Below are 22,216 nucleotides of genomic sequence, written 5' to 3' on the forward strand. Positions count from 1 at the left end.
CTGTGCTACAGCGCCATCACAGCCATGTCTTTACTTTACAAAATTGTGCTGACAGGTGTATTTTAAAGTAGGTGAACACGTAGGACGTCCATCACTAAACCTGAGGTGATTAGATTTTGAATGCAATTTATAAAAAAAAACTGTATGGTGATAATACCCCAGTCACAGGGGCAGATACAACCTCTTCAGCCCCCAATAGCTGTGCCTCCGTATACAGCTACTTGATTTATGTTAGGGCTGAAACATGACAGGCACCGTGAGCAAAAAAGTTATTAAGAATGATGTGATCCGATTTTGATAGATTTAAATATTGTATCTCAGTATTGTTCTTTGGTTCTTACATTTTCCTTCTTGGTTAATTCAGTTTTCTATATAAAACACATTTTATTATTAAATTATGATTCACTTATTGACTACCTTCCACAAATGTAATAATGTAGCCGATATCCGCTATGATTGCACCATGTGATTAATATAACACTTTGTATCACTTGGAAAGAATTCTAGTTTAAAGAAAAAGTCTAATTCAAATTATTTTCCATAATCCTTCCTATGCATGCAATGCAGTGTAAAGTGTATTAAAATACTTACTAACCATCATCTTCACAGGTTTGCAGCGCCACCTTGGTCATACTCCGGCTCACATGGCCTGAAACCAGACTAGCCAAATCATACAGAGGTTTTTGGACTGGAAGTTGCTTTCTTAATACAAGTCTATGGAGCGTCGTTGAGAATCTCAGACTTATATTCAGAAAGCAGCCATGACGTCACACAGTAAATGCTCTGTGATGCAGCAAAGCTGCAGAGTGGTTGAACGTGACTGGAGCAGCACTGAAAACTGGAGAAGATGGCGATCGGTAAGAATCTTACTACATTTACTCACCATTACATAGATGATTAGGACGGATTATGGATGACTAATGCAGCAAAGAACCCTGTGGCTTTCAGCTATAAGGATGAGGCTGTGATTGCATCCTTTAAAACTAGCGATTGGTATGACTATACAATACAAGTACAGTATTCATGGGAAAGAGGCAGGTTATATATTATCCATTATTGACTATACAGTGATCTGTATATGAATCCCAAAAATGGTTCAAGTGTTGTATAACCGCTCAAAATGAGGTAAAAATAAATTTATAAAGCCCCAAAATTTACCTTGATGTCTGAAGTGTCACGTTGTGAGTTACGCCATGCCCGTGAAACTGAAGAAAATGCTCTGTCAGCATGGTCAAATTTCCCACCTTGGAAATTTAAGAAAAATGTTGTAAATGGTTCCTAGAAAAAAATGGCAAAAAATTGGTTAGAAAAGATGAAAGTGTTCAATGAAAAAATGAAAAGACACATGACTGCTAAACAATTTAAAAGTGTTAATTACTAGTATTTGTGTAAAAATATTAATTACATTTCAGCTATCTATATGGGGAGTCTCAACAATTCTGAAATTAAGCAGGCCCCCTACTCCAATACTTATTAGTTAGTGAAAAGGTCATTACCCTGATACCAGCCCAAGTACAGATGTTATAACCCTTCTATCCCACATACTATCCCTTTTTTGTAAAGGGGCTGTCAGGTCACACCAAAGGATAGGAAATCAATATGAAATCACTGTGGGTCCAACACCTGACATGCCTGACAATCAGCGCTCCCGGAGGTCACTGGATCTAAACATTTTTGATGGAGTTGCAATGCACAGCTTCAATAAATGTATAGCGACTGATGCCGGATACTGCAGAACAGCTATTCTTTGTAATAGGCGCAGAGCCTGACAGCGGAAGCTATATAGTGAATGGAGCAGCACATTGGAGCTCCATTCCAATTGTTCACATCTGGTGGCAACCAGAGCAAATAGCAGCTGATCGGTGGCAGTGCCTGTATTGGAATCCCGCCGATTTGATATTTATGACCTATCCTGGGGATAGATTGTGGCGCCCCTGAGGGTTCGGTCGCCACAGAGGTACTGCATCTCACCCAGAGGTGTGGTATCTCACTCTCAGGTAAGGAAGGAGTACAGCCCGGGACCCTAACACCTGCATCCAACACATTCCACTTCAGTAGGGGCAGGGTGAGATTGCTCCTAAGGGACAGCACAGTCCCTGGTCCCTAGCTGAAGGGTTGAACTGTGTAGTGGGTGTGGGTGGAGGACGTAGATCAGGGGAGCACAGGAAAGGAAGTGATATAAAAGAGGGAACCATCTTGTTAGCAGAGTCAGTTAGAAGTGCAGTAAGTCAGTCAGTGAAGTTTGGAGAGAGCAGGAGCTCTGCTCAGGAGGAGGGCCTAACCAGAGAGGCCCAAGACTGAGGAAGGAGAGGAGCAGGAGAAAGGCTCCAGGAACGTGGAAGGGACCCCAGGGGTATGGGAAGTGCTGGAGGCCACCCGTACGCCCGAATCTGCCAGGTGGTGGAGGGGTCAGGTCCCTCAACTAGCAGAGTACTTTAGGTCTCAACTAGAAACCGGAGGCTGCAGTATTTCAAGTCCTGCAGCCAACAGTCCATATCAGTCTCACCAAGAAGGTAGCCATAGAGGACCCAGGGGACGGAACAGACGTCGCCAGACAAGGCCCGCGGTTACTGGATTGGGACACTAGGTGTGAGGTGCAGGGAGACGGCCAGAGAGGGAGAGAACACACAAATGGGGTTCCCGCTAAGTACTCCGGAGATATCTGAGGGTTGGCTGAAACCCTCCCTGAGTAAAAGCAGCACGACGAGGGAAGTTACACCGGTACCTATAACTTGGATTGCAACAACCGTGAGTAAAGACTGCACCCCACTGTCTCTGTGATTATTATCTGCGCCATCACCCCTGCACTACACCTATAACATCTACAACATCTCTACACTGCCCTGGAGCTAAGCTCTACCTGTGGAGAGCTAAACCAACTTAGCTGCATTTCACACCAGCTCCAGAGGACCTGCTCCGCAGCGGCGGCTCCATATAGCCGCATACCACAGTTGGCGTCACGAACTATATATATATATAAAACTATAAAATCCCCTGTAAATAATCCCCCCTTTCTTTACTGACCGCCCTGGGTCACGAACCGGGTCACCGCCACTGTGACATCTCCCCAAGCAACGACCGGCCCGACACCGAGTACCCCACGACCCAGGGGGCGCATCAAGATTACCCAAATGGGTCTCTTCTTTTGTCTTGCTTATCTGGGTGCCATTTTCAAAGTGAGCGCAAACAAAATATAAACAAGATCAGTAATTGCTGCGGATTGTACACAGCGCACTTACACTGCGTGCAATCCGCAGTGGCAAGATGTTACAGCATATGCGTCTCCGTGCTCCTGCGATCACCCACGGACACAGACATGCGCGCGCGTCTTTACAGACTGCAGCATGTCAATTTCTCTTGCGGAGGCACTAGTCTCCGCAAGAGAAATTCTATCAGTACAATGTATAGGAAGCGGTGAATCCGCATGTGTTCAATGAACGTATGCGGATTCACCTGCGAGCAGCGCTGCCAATACCGACCATGTGTACATACCCTATATATTATTTCCAATTAGTTAGACAGAATACTTAAACTGGTTCCTAATGAGGCTCATACTCTAATTGCCCTACATTAGAACGCAACGCACTTTGGCAACCTGTAAAGGAAGCCGAATAATCCACTAGGTTTTGGTATATACAGTTTGTTACAGAAGTATTTGCAGTGATAGAATTTTCATAATTTAGCTTCTGAAACAAAGCCATTAAAATGTGATTGAAGTGTAGTGCTCACAAGGTGACGGCAGCTTTATAAGATGGGCATGTATGGCTGTCATAGGAACTGTGTGAATGGTGCTTACTAATCACGTGGCTGTAGACATATGTAAAATATAACTTAGTCCCCCAAAATGTATCATTAAGATTTTTATTTGCCTCATTACTTATATTTGCTGAAAAGAAATCTACCTCGATTTTCCTTCGTTGGATTTAAAAGCCTCTTCTTAGTTAAAGAACACTTAAGCCCATATTAGTAGATAATTGCCCAAAATTAGCAAGGACCCATAAATTATATCAAGGATTTATGTCTTCTTGCACATTCTAACAAGCTTTAATTAATGGTATGCTGCTAATGCTCTCCCGAAGAAATTACTTTCTTCTAGATGAATTAGCTCTTAGGTTTAACAGAAACATACATTATTGTAAACCAACATGCTATCAATAAACACAATTCCTGATTAATCCACCTAACACCAACGCATTACAGAGGAGCCTTAATATGGTTGCCTAGCATTATTAGGAACAGATAAATGACACTGGCGATAGAGCTATGCAAATGAAGAACTTAAGCAACAAAAATACCAGAACAAAGGCCTGAGAAGAGGTGTCTAAGGAGCACAGCATCTGCAGAAATAGCAGCTACAAATGCACAAAAACAACAAGTCAGTTCTTATTATTCTATCTAAAAATACATTCATGAAAAAAATATCTAGAACATTTTTTTTTTTGTAGAAAGCTGCAAAGTCTGTTTTTATTAGTAGCACAAAAAACATCTTTTAATATGCCTGACTAGGACATATAGATGTCACAGAAGGTAACAGTGGAGGTGGGGTTTCCTCAGTGTATGTCAAAATGGAGAATCGCTGTGCTACAAAGGCTACTAGATATACAGTATATCTACAGATATATATACACACACACACGTATTAATATACATGAATATATATATACACATACACATATGAATATATATATACATACACACATGAATATGTATGTGTGTATATATATATACACACACACACATATATACTCACACATATATATATATATATTTTTTTATTTTATTTTATTTTTTTTCCTCCTTTTACATGGATAGGCTCTTCCCCCCCCTCGCCTGGCATCGAACTTTCAACTAGTTGAAAGCTATGATGGACGAGGGTAACCGTCCCCCATCATTCTCCCTCTGCATCTGACATCTCAGCACAGCGGGCGGGATGACGTCACCATTTCGCACCAGCTGTGCCAAGCAGTGAAGTGCTTCAGAGCTCTCACTGCAGAGACCGGAGCAGCTTGGGAGCAAGGAGATGTGAGTATTTATTTTTTATGTGGGGCCCATTATTCTGTATGGAGGACTATGAGGGTCCCATTATACTGTATAGAGGACTATGTGGGTCCCATTATACTGTATGGAGGACTATGTGGGTCCCATTATACTGTATGGAGGACGATGCGGGTCCCATTATACTGTATGTAGGACTAGGTGGGTCCCATTATACTGTATAGAGGACTATGTGGGTCCCATTATACTGTATGGAGGACTATGTAGGTCTCATACTGTATGGAGGACTATGTGGGTCCCATTATACTGTATAGAGGACTATGTGGGACCCATTGTACTGTATAGAGGACTATGTGGGTCCCATTATACTGTATGGAGGACTATGTGGGTTCCATTATACTGTATAGAGGATTATGTGGGTCCCATTATACTGTATGGATGACTATGTGGGGCCCATTATACTGTATGAAGAACTATGTGGGGCCCATTATACTGTATGGAAGACTATGTGGGGCCTATTATACTGTATGGAGGACTATGTGGGGCACATTATACTGTATGGAGGACTATGTTTGACACATTTTACTGTGTGAAGGGCTATGTGGGGGATCAAAGTTGGGGTATCATATGGTGTTGAGGGGGTCACCATACTTTGCCAGGGGGAGTTAGAGGTACAGTGTGGTCATCATACCGTGGGTGTGGAGGATACAATGGAGACCGTCACTGTGAGGGCATCATACGGTGTTTTGGGGGTACTCTTGTTGGCATCATACTTTATGAGAGCAATGAAAGGGCAATCTAGGGGCTTCAATGGGAGGAAAATTACTTTGTAAAAGCTGCAAAGTTGTGAAATATGCTCTTCTGTGAACCAACCGAATATTAAGGTGTTTTTTTTTTTTTTTGTGGGGCTAATTAGAACTTCTGCTATGGTGCCCCAAAATTTCAATACAAGCCACAGCCTACGAGGAAATACCCAATGCTCCGGTCATGTGATCTGACTCTTAAGATCTATTAATTAAAATGTACTTTGCTTGTGTGACACCGTTTTACTGTAAGGCTATGTGCCCACGATGCAGAAATGCTCTGGATTTTTCCTGAGCATTTCTGCATCTCCCTGGCAGAAAAATCCGCAGCCAAGGACAAGCATTTGTCAAGCGTTTTGCACATGCGATTTCGTATGCGGGTTGTCAAGCGCTTTTCCAAGCGATTTTAGCATCACTTGGAAAAGTGCTTGACAACTTGGTCACACTATATAAATCCATGCAACCGGCATGGATTTATATAGTGTGACCAAGTTAATAGTTGAAAAAAAGATTAAAAATGGTAAAAAATAAAAAAAAACATTATACTCACCTTCCGATGGCCCCTGGTCTCCTTCTCCAGTGTCTTCGGCGGCTCGCAGTGGTGTAAAAGGACCTTCCATGATGTCATTTAGTCATGTGACAGGTCACGCGACCGCCGACTTCAATGGTCGCGTGACATGTCACATGACTAAATGACGTCATGGAAGGTCCTTTTACACCATCACGAGCCACCGAGGAGCCAGGACGCACTGTATCGGAGACCGGGGGCCATCAGAAGGTGAGTATAATGTTTTTTTTTTCTATTTTAAATTCTTTTTTTTTACAGGTACTATGGTACCCGGGTCTGGATGAGAGTCTCCTCTTCTCCAGACCCGGGTACCATCCGCACAGTGAATTGCTTAATATCCGCATGTGCACATGTAGTCATGTGGATATTAAGCGATTCAATGCACGTCAATAGCGGCGAAAACACCACGATTCCGCAAAATTAATGGTAGTGCTGCGGATTTTTCCGCAATGATAATCCGCAGCGGAAATTTCCACAGGATGTGCACAGCACATACGGATTATCATTGGGAAACATTGCAGACCTCCTACAAAGTGTTTTTTAAGCGTTTTCTAGGCGGAATTGCCGCTGCAAAAACGCTTAAAAAACGCATAGTGGGCACGCAGCTTAAGTTTGTTTCCAAAAGGTTCATCGCTATATTTGATAAGAAAAAATTCCCTCAATTGTAGACATTTTTTTTTTTAAATAACTATCAAGGTTGGCAGGCGACTGTCCAAGCTTTGAATTTTGGCCCTCTGTGTATGAGTTTGACATCCCTTGCAGCAAAGTAGCTGTTTCACCTGCAAAACTGTACTACGTGGTTTTGGGGGTAAAGAGCTGTATGCCTGTAAAATTAGACATTTCTTGAATGAGGCTTTTAAGCACTGTAGCAATTGAGACTTGCTGTGGTTTTCAGTTGTGCATACATGCAGAGTTAAAATGGAGTTTATAAATAAGACTTATCAAGCCCTTTATGTAGGGAAAATGTATAAGCAGTCATTGATTGATATGGCACTTTTTTTTTTTTTAGTTTATCTTTATAAGAGGGGATTTCAAAGCTCAGAACACTGATTGTCTATCCTTAGAATGGGCTATCACTATCCAACTGGTGGCAGTTCAACTCCCAGCACCGCCAGTAATCATCTGTTTGAAGGACGTAGGGCTTGACCATCATTATTCCAACCCTAGAAAACCATTTAATTACGGTACTTGGTTGCTTGCTCAAATTCTCTAAGTATGAACACAAAAATGATATTCGAGAAGAAATTCCATTTTATACATAGTACTGCAGTTATTTTTTCTCAAGTCACCTAGATCATGAGGCAGGTAAACAGAAAGAAGCATATAAAAGTACTTTACAAAATGACAGTGGTCTTTGAATAGGATTCTAAAAATTAACTTACAATTCTTAAAAGCCAACTGAGTACAAAGCTGGCAGTAGAGTAATGCGTGCCGTAGTGAAACTTCGGAACTTGTTCATCCTCCCAGGACTCATAGCGCTCTGTAAAGTAGGCTGCGCGTTTGGGGTTCAGAGCTCCAATAGGCTGGAAGAGATAAAGAGATTCTGTTTTACAAAAAAAACATTGTTACATTGAGGCAAAAACAATACTATGTTGTTTACTGAAGATGCCTAACATGGCTAGCAATTATATACATAGTGACAAAGGAGTGACAAGACTAGAGAGATGGCTCCCTAGAGACATCAGCAAGACAACTGAAGATCATAAAGTGACAGTCCGGACTCAAGGCTACAAAAAGGAAGAATATAATTAATCCCACGAGGGAACGTTATGCAAGACAGACATGATTCTACATGGGAAATGCTGTTTTAGTTACGAGTATGTATTGATACTGTATAGCTTAAGTATATATAACCTCAAAAAGGTAATGAATGTAGTAAAATCATTTCTGAAAATGTATTTATTTATTTTACTCACTTATATAGCTCCATTAATTCCACAGCGCTTTACAGACATCATCACTGTCCCCATTGGGGCTCACAATCTAAAATCCCTAGGTCTTTGGAGTGTGGGAGGAAAATGGAGAACCCGGAGGAAACCCACGCAAACACGGGGAGAACATACAAACTCCTTGCAGTGGTCCTTGGTGGGATTTGAACCCAGGACCCGAGTGCTGCAAGGCAGCAGTGCTAACCACTGAGCCACCGTGCTGACCCAAAATTTGGTCTTATTGCCCAAAAAAAAATAATCAAAACAAAATCTCCAATAACCTTCACTGCAGTGAGAGTCCATGAGGTGCAGGAAACAGTGGTACAAACTCCTTTATACATTGATATAAAAAAAATTCACAAAATTAAACTTTTCTGGAATATAAAGTACATTTTTGAAAGGCAGGAACTGTGAACCTTGCATTTCTCACTGAAATGAATGTAAGTTACTTAAATATCATGTAAAGTGACCCCTAGATTCCCAACCAGGCTTTCAAATTATTATATCTGCAAAAGGTTCCAGCTCCAAGACTTCTCTAAACTTGCTTTAATGTCAAGTCTAATTAACAAGCTTGGCCCTGCATAGCCATCATGGAAAAAGTGATAACTGGTTATTACAGTATTCCCGGGCTGTCAGAACAGTAGTGAGGAAACAAATCAGGCTAGGTACACAACGCGTTTCTCCACCACTGAAAGCCATGTGAAAAACAAGTGTGATTATATAAAGCATTGGCCTTGAATATTCCTATCAGACAAGATAAAAATTGTGTAGCTATTGTAGGTGGCCTACAGGAAAGACACTGTACGGAGTAAGTATCTCTCTCAGAAAGTTAAGCTGGGCAAAATATTAAAAGCCAGGTAGTACTGGTTGGTGCAGCAGCTTTGTTCATAGTAGTTCCAGTTCGGTTTTTATTGGAGTGATGAGGAGGATTTGGTAGTGGGACTCATCACTCTCACTCCCGCTCCAGTACGGGTAGTACTGGAGGCTTAGCCAGCTCAGCTGAGAGAGGTCACCTCATTACAGACACAAAAATGGCTGAAGAAAACCTTCAGGAGGTGACAGCCTCGCGAGTAATATGGTATATTTCTGAGAAAGATAAGCATGGTGGTTAAAAAGAACAAAATATGACTACTGGAGAGCCAAGCCCCAAACACATGCCTGGTAGAGAAAGTCAGGGGTATGATGTATTAGTTAGCGCATTGCCAAGCAAGTCTTTGTTGTTTTTTTGGTTGCTTTATTGCTCCCCTTATTATATGGACTGTTAACGTCTATGGCACGGCCATGCCGTCCTACAATTCCTCTAGCGCGTTACACTATGGAAACAAATATTAACTTTGACAAGTAAAGGTGCCAAGTTTTAGCAGAAAAGGTTATATCATCTTGAAATTGTGATTAAGGCTGTATGCCCACTATGCGTTTTTTAAGCGTTTCCACAGCGGCAATTCCGCTGCAGAAACGCTTAAAAAATGCTTGGTAGAAGGTCCGCCATGTTCCCCAATGATAATCCGCATGTGCTGTGCACATGCTGTGGAAATTTTCGCTGCGGATCATCATTGCAGAAAAATCCGCAGCACTACCTATTATTCTGCGTAATCACGGCGTTTTCGCCGCCATTGACTTGAATTGAATCGCATAATATCCGCATCACTACATGTGCACATGCGGATATTATGCGATTCAATGTGCAGATGGTACCCGGGTCTGGAGAAGAGGAGACTCTCCTCCAGAGCCCGGTACCATGGAAGCTGTAAAAAAAAAAAAAAAAAATTTAAATAAAAAATATACATTATACTTACCTTCTGATGGCACCCGGTCTCCTCAGCGATCTGTCCTGGCTTCCTGGCAGCTCGCGATGGTCAAAAAGGACCTTTCATGACGTCATTTAGTCAAGTGACAAGTCACACGACCGCTGACGTCGGCAGTCGCGTGACCCGTCACATGACTAAATGACGTCAAGGCAGGTCCTTTTACACAACCGCGAGACACCGGGCGCATCGGATAAGGACACCGGGGACCATAAGAAGGTAAGTATAATATTTCTTTTTACCATTCTTTTACGGTTACACTACATAAATCCATGCCGGTTGCATGGATTTATATAGTGTGACCAAGTTGTCTAGCACTTTCCAAGTGATGCTAAAATCGCATGTACAAAACGCTTCAATTGCGCTTGTCCCTGGCAGGAAAAACACATGTACAATCCGCATGCGTTTTTTCTGCCAGGGAGATGCAGAAACGCTCAGGAAAAATCTGGAGCATTTCTGCATTGTGGGCACATAGCCTAAGAAAAGTTAACAATGAAAGGTGAAGATTGTAACTTCAGGAAAAATTTTCCAAAGGCATCTTGTTTTTTGTAGGATAATGTGTCCGCACATAATTCTTATATTGCCCTAAGCTTTTGATTTGGCCCCATCTGATTATCCATTTCTGAATCCCCAAAAAATAATTGAAAGGATGAAAACTTAACATAACAAGATGGGAAGTGATGGTTTTGAAGTCATGGTTTGCTGAACAGGCAATCAATTTTTTTTTTCCAAAAGGCATAGAATTACTTTTTGAAAAGCACAGTCTATAGTGCTTTTCTATCTATTCAAAATGGTATTCCAATGCATATCACCCAAACAGAGGCCAAATGGGCACAAAATCATCTCTATGATCTACTACATCCCATAACTGCTAGTAAAACATTAATCCTTTAACGACCAGGGAATTTTTCGTTCTTGTTTTTTTCTCACCTTATCCTAAGAGCCATAACACTTGATTTTTCCAGTGACATAGCGGAGATAAGAGGATTTTTTCTTTAGCTATAATTTTGCCATGCAATGTACTAAGAAAATGGGAAAAAAATTAAAACTGGGAGGAAACTGAAAAAAAACGGAATATTGTCATTGTTTTGGGGATTTTTTTTTTTCTACAACATTCATTGTGTGGTAAACATGACCTTGATACATGATTATTTAGATCAGTAGGATTACGGCAATACCAAACCTGCATAGAATTTGTTTTCTACTACAATGCTGGAAAAAATGTAGAATTTCGTAAAAAAAATAAATTCTTTTTGCTTTGTTGTTAGTTTTAAAGAACTGTAACAATTATATTTTGTTGTTGATTGAGCTGAGTAAGAGTTTGTTTTAGAGTGCGGCAAGCCGATATTTTCATTAATATCAAGTTTGGGTATATATTATGATTTGAGGACTTATTACTGCAATTTTTTTAGGGTGGAGAAGTGACAAAAAAAAAGGCAATTCTCCTTAAAGCATTTACCATAAGGGTTAATTAATTCTATATTTTTGTAGAGCAGACTTTAGGACCTCGGTAATACAAAATAAGTTTGTTATTTTCTCTATTTTTAACAGGAGTTAAGGGGTGGTTAATTTTTTTTAGATATTTAATAACACTTTTTTCGTCCCAGTGTTTGATCGCTCATACTATATACTGTAATATCAAAACATTTCAGTATGTAGTGAAAATCTGTCTCAGATTGTGGCGTAGCCTCAAAGGAGTACTGAAGTGAAAGTGACTGCGGCCTTCAGCAGGTCCCCACCTTCCATAATAAGCCATCGTGGGGGGCAAGGGAGGGAATGGGCGGGGGAGAGAGCCGATATGCATGAGCACCGGCTCGTGTTCCATTTAAATTAACAATCACGGCTGCAGCTCTACTCCAGACACAGCTGTTAGAAATAGATGTAGGCTATGTAATATAGACCACGGCCAAATACGCGGACCCCTTTGCAGTACGTTAATTCACATCCTAATCTGGGAAGGGGTTAATAGTGCATGGTATTTATAAGAAGAAAGCCAGAATCTTCTCCAATATCAACTGAAGTTCATGGTGGAACGACCAGGAAAAGGATTAAAAACTGTCAGAACCGGGGCAAAATGGAATCAAATGGATTCAGTGTTACTTACAAAATTATTTTTTGTACGTTACAAAATACACATCAAAGTAAAAAAAGAAAAAAATTGAGCGTGAGCTCAGTGTAAATGAGATCCTAAAAATATAAGAGGTACATTCTGTATGTTAAATGAATGGATCTTTTTACAGTTTAAAGTTTCACTATCCTTTCTTACAGAATCATATGGAAAAAAAAAAACATTAATTACTTAAATGGAATCAGCGATTAGTTGTTAGAAATTGTACCATATGTATATGTTCAGACTGATGCGGAGTAATAAAAAATGGAGCTTCCAGGTTACAAAGCCTTATTTTTACGGTATCTTGGATTTTCACCATTAATCGTTGACATTAGTGTTGTCTGCCAGGCAGCAGATGATGGCGGCTGGGTCTGGCTTGTGAATTACATAGAAAACTGATTTTTATTTTGTTTTCTATATGGAGTTTAGGTTTATATTTGCCAGAGCTTTCGTCGATTGAAAATCTTAATAGCGTCCGGATTATTTTACATATTTATGTAAAGCAGAAATGTAGGATATCGGCCAATATCCGTAAATAGAAGACTGAAGAATTCTGTGAGTAACCCAACACTGGCCAGTGCGAGTTCTTGGCTATGGGTAAGTTATAGGATACATGCTGCAACCATCAGTCAGCACAGCAGGGAGTTAATGGGAAATAGAATAAATACTAAAATGCAATTCTCCCCACAGCATTTTAACAAATGACTATGTGCCTCCGAGCTCTTGAACTGCGCACCCACCTCTAATCAATGGTTATAGAATTACGCTTCTTGGAGAGACCACTAAAACCAATTAGGACTGATTTTGTTGCCTCTTGTGAAAACAGCAGCATGCACAGATCGATGCGGCCACAGAACCAGCACTATTGATTCCTGATGTAATTGGTATAGTTCCGTTTCTCATGCCGGCTAGAACATTCTTCAAACCCTCATTTACAACTGAAGAAAGAAAAATAACAAAAAAGCACAAATCCAGGTTCTCAAGATAAAAAATAACTATAGAGTAAAATGGTATAGCCGGGCTGTGACAATGACACACTATCAGCTTACTCAGAGAACTTACAGTGGGAATACACACTTTGAATTATACATTACATGAATGCACTGATTTATTGTGGTAATAACATCCACCTCATTAAAAGATTCTGCTTTGCTGCAGTCGGAGGGCTACATATTGTTTACTGCTATAAATTAATGGCAGGGCAGAGAAAATAGTGCAAACCCTCCAACAATAGATCTGCACTGACAGAGCCGTACATCATAGCTTCCTCATAATAAAATGGAGACAATGTATTGGGCTAATACATTTTACAGTGCTGGCCTATATTTTCCTGACAACTGCTATAAAAGATGAGGCCATTGCGCTATGTTTTAATACACCGTAAAAGCAGTTTACTAAGCTCCAGCGTCGTACACGGAATCAGAGCCACACTATAAATATTTTAGACTGCTTAATTAAACTTTTTTTTTGTTTAATTAGGGAGGCAAAAATCAGAGGAGTGGAGGCCTGGGATACAATTAATTGATAATAACATATTAGAGAATATCAATTAACTGTTTATTTCCTTGCACTAAGTGGATGAAATGTGTTGTGAAGCGGGAGACTAATTGCAGTTCCTCTTGGGGAACGTTTCCAGGTAACTAGTACATGATACAGCAACCTTGTCAGCCTGTCATTGATCACGCCTGCTCATTAATACTTCTTCGCTAACGGACTGTTTTCGCAAATTACAATCAAAGAACTAAAAAGCCCAATTTACCAAAAATTTGAGAAAAAAAGTCACGTTATGCCCTTAGCTTCTGGAAAGAAATTTTAAGGGTGCAGTTACACAAAAATATTACTCAGGCTAGGATCGCATCGCAATGCTCGGACTGGCCATCGGCTCTCCTGACCTGAGCGTGACAGCATGGATTTCTATGCAACTGTCACGATCCTGTCAGGAGAGCAGACGGCCAGTCCAAGCATGGCAATGCAATCCTAACCCAAGCAATACGGCCGTCTAACTGCACCCTAATAATGATAGCTGATATTCTATAGACCATTAATAAAATATTTAAGGTGATATTTGATGTACAAACCATATGTTCAATGTCAACATCTTTTAGACAGAGGTTGAAAGCAGCTACAATGAAAGTCTCTTTGGATTTGACATCACTTGCATGGAGCAGACAGACATTGTGAAGCAAATTGCAGCGCAAGTATGTATATACACACACATACAGTACAGACCAATTTTCATTGTCAAGAAAATACAGAAAAATCTTTAAATGAGAAGGTGTGTCCAAACTTTTGGTCTGTACTGTATATATGTATAGAGAATAAGATACAATATTTATTAAATCACTATATAATCACATATAAATACATCAAAATATGTAAAAGGTTCCAGAGTAAAATCAGCACAAGGAGCGAATCTGAGCAGATTGGAAACATATTACTGGTGATATTACTAAGATCAATGGGAGTGAAATACACAAAACCAATCACACAAATATAATCAAAAAATATATATTTCATGTAGGTAAAGTGCAAGGGCATACGTATATATAAACATAACCCCATGAGGCTAAATCATATACATACAGTACAGACCAAAAGTTTGGACACCTTCTCATTTAAATATTTTTCTGTATTTTCATGACTATGACAATTGTACATTCACACTGAAGGCATCAAAACTATGAATTAACACATGTGGAATTATATACTTAACAAAAAAGTGTGAAACAACTGAAAATATGTCTTATATTCTAGGTTCTTCAAAGTAGCCACCTTTTGCTTTGATGACTGCTTTGCACACTCTTGGCATTCTCTTGATGAGCTTCAAGACGTAGTCACCGGAAATGGACTTCCAACAATCTTGAAGGAGTTTGATGGATGGAAACCAAGCAGGTGGGATGGTGTATATAAATGATTGGCCCCGCCATGATGCACCGAGCACCACTACTTAATTTGAACAGTCATTCTGTGCTGACCGAGTACATGTAAAGGTGTTATCCAGGACTAGTTTTTCTTTTTTAACTATGGGCCTAACTAAGAACTAAGACAGGTAGTTGCTAACTACTTGCCTCTTCTACCCATCAATACTTTAGCAACTTTTTAGTATGTTCCAAAGAGACTAGTGCTCAATTGTACAGAGAAATGACTTAAGATTTCCTACACATTCCATTGATTCCATAGCACAATACAACATATCAATTGGGAAGAACAGTTAATGTATCCTGCAAGTGTTCGGGTCTATGTAACCGTTGCAGGTCTGTAGCTATGTCACCGAATGCATGTACAATGCCACTTCACAACATGAAGCACAAAATGCTTCCATGGAAGCAGCTTCAGTCATAATTACCGCAGTAAGCCATGTACTGCAGAGGCCGGAACTGTATGCAGCAGATATGCTACTACATAATGTGCACTCCATTTTATCTGTTGATAGCACTGGAATCCTTCATGTGGCACTTTGTAGAAATGTCTGCTCGTAGTTATGCAAATTGTAACAGAATATTTTCCAGAATGCAAAGCTAGGATTTATGATTTACAGACAAGTTAAACACAAATTGCATCACGAGTCGAAAAACAAAAAATATTAGAACTGTGGAAAGACCTGGAGAAGGTTTTCCATATTTTTGTTACTGCGGTATATGCAGAAAGGAATTCCTTCACTAAATATGTGCGCAGTGACATAAACAAGGTCGCGCAGACTTGGAATTGGATGTAAATAATTCCTTCATACACAACAGCAATATTACAAGGCCAGTGAATGTCGCCAGCAAGAAAACATGCCAAATGGTATCAATAATTTAATATGGACAGCAGCTAAATAATATCACTCGATATTCCCTGCATTATTACAGAAAATGGAGCTTTCTGCCATCATGAAATTAGTATTCATTTAATAACTTTCCAGGCATTTCTATTTAATCCAGCGAACAGTGGATTTTCTATGTTGTTGCATATTCTATCATAAAAAAAAGTACTTGTTGATAAAAATTTCTTGGTAGGTTTTAGCTGCCCTACTGTCCGTGCTTTTACATTTCATATTTACACATTTCCAGAAACCAGATTACATTTCTAATAAAGTATTTTGTCCTGAATTAAATTATTAATTAAATATTTTCAGGCAGCTGACGAGACCAAGAAAGGGTCCTCACCCCGGCACCATCCGTATAGCTTTACCTGACTAGAGTGTATATATTCCGGGCTCTTGTAGAAATTCATTTCACTGTAATCTGTCTCCACTTTAGTCACTAGATGCAGGTCTGTCTCTTATCTAGCCTTTGTCTGTATACTAGACAGACAGCTCTTACAAGTTCTCTCATTCCTCAGCTCCCAGCCTCCCTCCTGTGTCTGTACTGTGGGTGTCATCCATAATATAAGAAGTCATAAATACATAAAAAGGGAAAAGCTGGACCCACAGACTAAAGTAATATTTAAAGACAACTGGCTGGGAAGTTTCTTCATGTAGATATAATAAACCATAGGCATTCTCCCCTACCTCTAACCACTGGTTATTCAATGACATGGAGAATATCAAGGCAACATGAACAGTAATATGCGTCATAATCTGGGTTACAAAAATAAAATGGTAAGGATAGTCATTCCCTCCACTCCTCACTTATTGGAATAGCTGCATGCATTCATCCACCATATGTATAAGAACACATTGAAAAGCTACTGTAAATGATGTCTTATTCAGTGCTGACCATTTGGGGACTGATTGCTGAGACCCCTAGGGATCCTGAAAAGGGGGCAGCAGTCCTGAATGGCGCAGAGTTGTGCATGTTCGACCTTCACCCTATTCATTGTCTATAGTACTGGGGGAAATATTTGAGTGCTGTACTTTTCTGCTGGGAGTTGCATAGAGAGACTATGCAGGCAGGGCCATGAGAAGAGGGGCTGTGCAAGGAGGAGCCATGAGACGAGGGGCTGTGCAGGAGAAGGCCATGACATGAGGGGCTGTGCAGGGGGGGGGGGGGATGAGGGACTGTACAGGGGGGGCCATGAGATGAGGGGCTGTGCAGGGGGGGGGGATGAGGGGCTGTGCAGGGGGGGCCATGAGATGAGGGGCTGTGCAGGTGGGGCTATGAGATGAGGGGCTGTGCAGGGGGGGCATGAGATGAGGTGCTGTGCAGGGGGGCTTGAAATGAGGGGCTGTGCAGGGGGGGGCCATGAGATGAGGGGCTGTGCGAGGAGGTTATGAGATGAGGGGCTGTGAGGGGGGCCATAAGATGAGGGGCTATGCGGGGGGCCATGAGATGAGGGGTTGTGCAAGGGGGGGGGCCATGAGATGAGGGGCTGTGCAGGGGGAGCTATGAGCGGAGGGGCTGTGCAAAGGGGCATGAAATGAGAGGCTGTGCAGGAGGGGGCATGAAATGAGGGGCTGTGCAGGGAGGGGCCCATGAGATGAGGGGCTGTTCGAGAAGGTTATGAGATAAGAGGCTGTGCAAGGTGGGGGCATGAGATGAGGGGCTGTGCAGGGGGAGGCATGAGTTGAGGGGCTGTGCAGGGGGAGGCATGAGTTGAGGGGCTGTGCAGGGGGAGGCATGAGTTGAGGGGCTGTGCAGGGGGAGGCATGAGTTGAGGGGCTGTGCAGGGGGAGGCATGAGTTGAGGGGCTGTGCAGGGGGAGGCATGAGTTGAGGGGCTGTGCAGGGGGGGCATGAGATGAGGGGCTGTGCAGAGGGGGGCATGAGATGAGGGGCTGTGCAGAGGGGGGCATGAGATGAGGGGCTGTGCAGAGGGGGGCATGAGATGAGGGGCTGTGCAGGGGGGCATGAGATGAGGGGCTGTGCAGGGGGGCATGAGATGAGGGGCTGTGCAGGGGGGCATGAGATGAGGGGCTGTGCAGAGGGGCATGAGATGAGGGGCTGTGCAGGGAGGGCATGAGATGAGGGGCTGTGCAGGGGGGCATGAGATGAGGGGCTGTGCAGGGGGGGCATGAGATGAGGGGCTGTGCAGGGGGGGCATGAGATGAGGGGCTGTGCAGGGAGGGCATGAGATGAGGGGCTGTGCAGGGAGGGCATGAGATGAGGGGCTGTGCAGGGAGGGCATGAGATGAGGGGCTGTGCAGGGAGGGCATGAGATGAGGGGCTGTGATGGGGGGGCATGAGATGAGGGGCTGTGCGAGGAGATTATGAGATGAGGGGCTGTGTGGTGGGGCCATGAGTTTAGGGGCTGTACAGGGAAGCCATGAGATGGGAGGCTGTGCGGGGGGGCCATGAGATGAGGGACTGTGCAGGGGGGAGGGCATGAGATGGGGGGCTGTGCGAGGAGGTCATGAGATGAGGGGCTATGCGGGGGGGGGGCATGAGATGAGGGGCTGTGCAGAGGGGCATGAGATGAGGGGCTGTGCAGAGGGGCATGAGATGAGGGGCTGTGCAGAGGGGCATGAGATGAGGGGCTGTGCAGAGGGGCATGAGATGAGAGGCTGTGCAGGGGGGGGGCATGAGATGAGGGGCTATGCAGGGGGGGGCATGAGATGAGAGGCTGTGCAGGGGGGGGCATGAGATGAGGGGCTGTGCAGGGGGGGCATGAGATGAGGGGCTGTGCAGGGAGGCATGAGATGAGGGGCTGTGCAGGGAGGGCATGAGATGAGGGGCTGTGCTGGGAGGGCATGAGATGAGGGGCTGTGCTGGGAGGGCATGAGATGAGGGGCTGTGCTGGGAGGGCATGAGATGAGGGGCTGTGCAGGGGGGGCATGAGATGAGGGGCTGTGCAGGGGGGGCATGAGATGAGGGGCTGTGCAGGGGGGGCATGAGATGAGGGGCTGTGCAGGGAGGGCATGAGATGAGGGGCTGTGCAGGGAGGGCATGAGATGAGGGGCTGTGCAGGGAGGGCATGAGATGAGGGGCTGTGCAGGGAGGGCATGAGATGAGGGGCTGTGCAGGGAGGGCATGAGATGAGGGGCTGTGCAGGGAGGGCATGAGATGAGGGGCTGTGCAGGGAGGGCATGAGATGAGGGGCTGTGCAGGGAGGGCATGAGATGAGGGGCTGTGCAGGGAGGGCATGAGATGAGGGGCTGTGCAGGGAGGGCATGAGATGAGGGGCTGTGCAGGGGGGCATGAGATGAGGGGCTGTGCAGGGAGGGCATGAGATGAGGGGCTGTGCAGGGAGGGCATGAGATGAGGGGCTGTGCAGGGAGGGCATGAGATGAGGGGCTGTGCAGGGAGGGCATGAGATGAGGGGCTGTGATGGGGGGGCATGAGATGAGGGGCTGTGCGAGGAGGTTATGAGATCAGGGGCTTTGCGAGGAGATTATGAGATGAGGGGCTGTGTGGGGGGGCCATGAGTTTAGGGGCTGTGCAGGGAAGCCATGAGATGAGAGGCTGTGCGGGGGGGCCATGAGATGAGGGACTGTGCAGGGGGGAGGGCATGAGATGGCGGGCTGTGCGAGGAGGTCATGAGATGAGGGGCTATGTGGGGGGGGGGGCATGAGATGAGGGGCTGTGCAGGGGGGCCATGAGATGAGGGGCTGTGCAAGGGGGGCCATGAGATGAGAGGCTGTGCAAGGGGGGGATATGAGATGAGAATGTGCACTGCTCATTCAAGATGAGACTCTGCAGCCCTGTTATTGGATTTCAGAAACTTGCACTTGGGATCACTGGGGGTCAGACCCTATAGAAAGGAGGATAACTATTTAAATAAGCTATTTAGGGAATAACCCTTTAATAATATGATTATGTAGATGGTAAGGTACTTATCGACATCCTCATCCAAATTTGTGGCCTGCTAATATTCTACGGTTGTTATGTTTTAAATGTCCAGTTAATGACACAACAAAAGCATCGATAGGACAGGGTTAAATATCTTATCACATTTTCCATTGGGTTAAAATTTAATTCACAGCTGCAGTAAAAATAAGATTTGACAATGTATATGCATCTCGTCTTCAAAGATTGCTCTTTGCCATTTTAGTCTGGAATCCCTTTACCATCAGCTGTATATTACACTAGCTGCATTATGGATGAGATTTAATAAAATACGTAGTATAAACTGACCAGAGGTGGGAACTTGATAGTCACAGTAAGTCAAATTATGTAGGTGATTTAACCCTTTGGAATGGAAGCAAGATGCAAATAAGCATTTTTGTGGATATTCTTAATACGGCAGTGCCTATGTCCATAGGCGGATTATAATGAGGGCAATCCGGGCTGCCGCCTGGGGCCTCGGGCCTCCAGGGGGCCCGGGGCTCCGGGGTGTCTATGGCCAGATTGCCCTCATTATATGTGCGGCGCTGCGGCACATACTGGCAGACAGTGGCGGGGGGACCCCCGGACCGCTTCCCCAGCAGCGGCGCACGGACGCTGCTTCTTCTCCGGCCAGGCCAGCACTGCAGCTGTTAACTTCCCTGTGCTGGCCCAACCGCGTCACTGCTAGGAGATACGGCCCTGTGGCGGCCGTGTCTCCTAGCTGTGACGTCACGCTGTGTGCGCCTGGCCTGCACTGCTACTTACCACCGGAGAGGAGCAGGAGGACTGGAGCCGAGCCGGGGGATGGTCCAACTAAACGCAAACCGGATGGAATAGCATGCCGCTGCAAGATGCTGTGGTAGCCATGCTGGTTCAGTATGCCTTCAATTTTGAATAAATCCCCAACAGTGTCATCAGCAAAGCACCCCCACACCATCACACCTCCTCCTCCATGCTTCACAGTGGGAACCAGGCATGTAGAGTCCATCCGTTCACCTTTTCTGTGTCGCACAAAGACACGGTGGTTGGAACCAAAGATCTCAAATTTAGACTCATCAGACCAAAGCACAGATTTCCACTGGTCTAATGTCCATTCCTAGTGTTTTTTAGCCCAAACAAGTCTCTTCTGCTTGTTGCCTGTCCTTAGCAGTGGTATCCTAGCAGCTATTTTACCATGAAGGCCTGCTGCACAAATTCTCCTCTCAACAGTTGTTGTAGCGATGTGTCTGCTGCTAGAACTGTGTGTGGCATTGACCTGGTCTCTAATCTGAGGTGCTGTTAACCTGCGATTTCTGAGGCTGGTGACTCGGATAAACTTAACCTCAGAAGCAGAGGTGACTCTTGGTCTTCCTTTCCTGGGGCGGTCCTCATGTGAGCCAGTTTCTTTTCAGCGCTTGATGGTTTTTGCAACTGCACTTGGGGACACTTTCAAAGTTTGCCCAATTTTTCGGACTGACTGACCTTCATTTCTTAAAGTAATGGCCACTTGTTTTTCTTTACTTAGCTGCTTTTTTCTTGCCATAATACAAATTCTAACAGTCTATTCAGTAGGACTATCAGCTGCGTATCCACCAGGCTTCTGCACAACACAACTGATGGTCCCAACCCCATTTATAAGGCAAGAAATCCCACTTATTAAACCTGACAGGGCACACCTGTGAAGTGAAAACCATTTCCGGTGACTACCTCTTGAAGCTCATCAAGAGAATGCCAAGAGTGTGCAAAGCAGTCATCAAAGCAAAAGGTGGCTACTTTGAAGAACCTAGAATATAAGACATATTTTCAGTTGTTTCACACTTTTTTGTTAAGTATATAATTCCACATGTGTTAATTCATAGTTTTGATGCCTTCAGTGTGAATGTACAATTTTCATAGTCATGAAAATACAGAAAAATCTTTAAATGAGGTGTGTCTAAACGTTTGGTCTGTACTGTATATACACACACAAATAAACATATATATATATGTATATTTTTTAAAACCCAGCATGTGCCTAAAGAATACTTATTTGCCATATACCAAATGCATGGGTGCCTATGGACATGTCAGAGTTGTAAGTCAGGGGATAAGTGAACACAACCTAAAGCTGAGTCACTGGTCCTCGTTATTCCCTAATGGAGCATTTCTGAGAAGCAGTAAGTCACCATCACTGAAGTAAAGAAATACAGATGAGCATTACCAGCAGGTTACTGGACAAAACTGGTTTGGTCAATTAATGAGATTGTCTCATGTGAAACATTTATGATATATTGGTGGGATATGTCATAAATGTCTGATAGATAAAGGTTCCACCTGTCGATCCCTTGTTCCAGAAAGCATCCAA

At 43.5% G+C, this 22,216-nt stretch overlaps 1 protein-coding gene across 3 annotated transcripts in view; it reads right to left on the reverse strand.

The window, feature by feature from the left end:
- The window catches only part of LRBA (LPS responsive beige-like anchor protein), a 646,348-nt gene that overhangs the window by 174,041 nt on the left and 450,091 nt on the right, over window positions 1–22,216 (reverse strand). For all 3 annotated transcript variants that reach the window (XM_073642521.1, XM_073642520.1, XM_073642519.1), the window contains exons 44-45: window positions 7,749–7,889; window positions 1,159–1,278 (exon numbers count right to left, since the gene is read on the reverse strand). In XM_073642521.1, coding sequence (XP_073498622.1) covers window positions 1,159–1,278; window positions 7,749–7,889 — 261 coding nt within the window. The remainder of the gene's footprint in view (window positions 1–1,158; window positions 1,279–7,748; window positions 7,890–22,216) is intronic.

The sequence above is a fragment of the Phyllobates terribilis genome, unplaced genomic scaffold (assembly GCF_046119375.1).
Source record: "Phyllobates terribilis strain yellow unplaced genomic scaffold, ASM4611937v1 Scaffold_1__5_contigs__length_1240528914, whole genome shotgun sequence".
Classification (NCBI taxonomy): Eukaryota; Metazoa; Chordata; class Amphibia; order Anura; family Dendrobatidae; genus Phyllobates; species Phyllobates terribilis.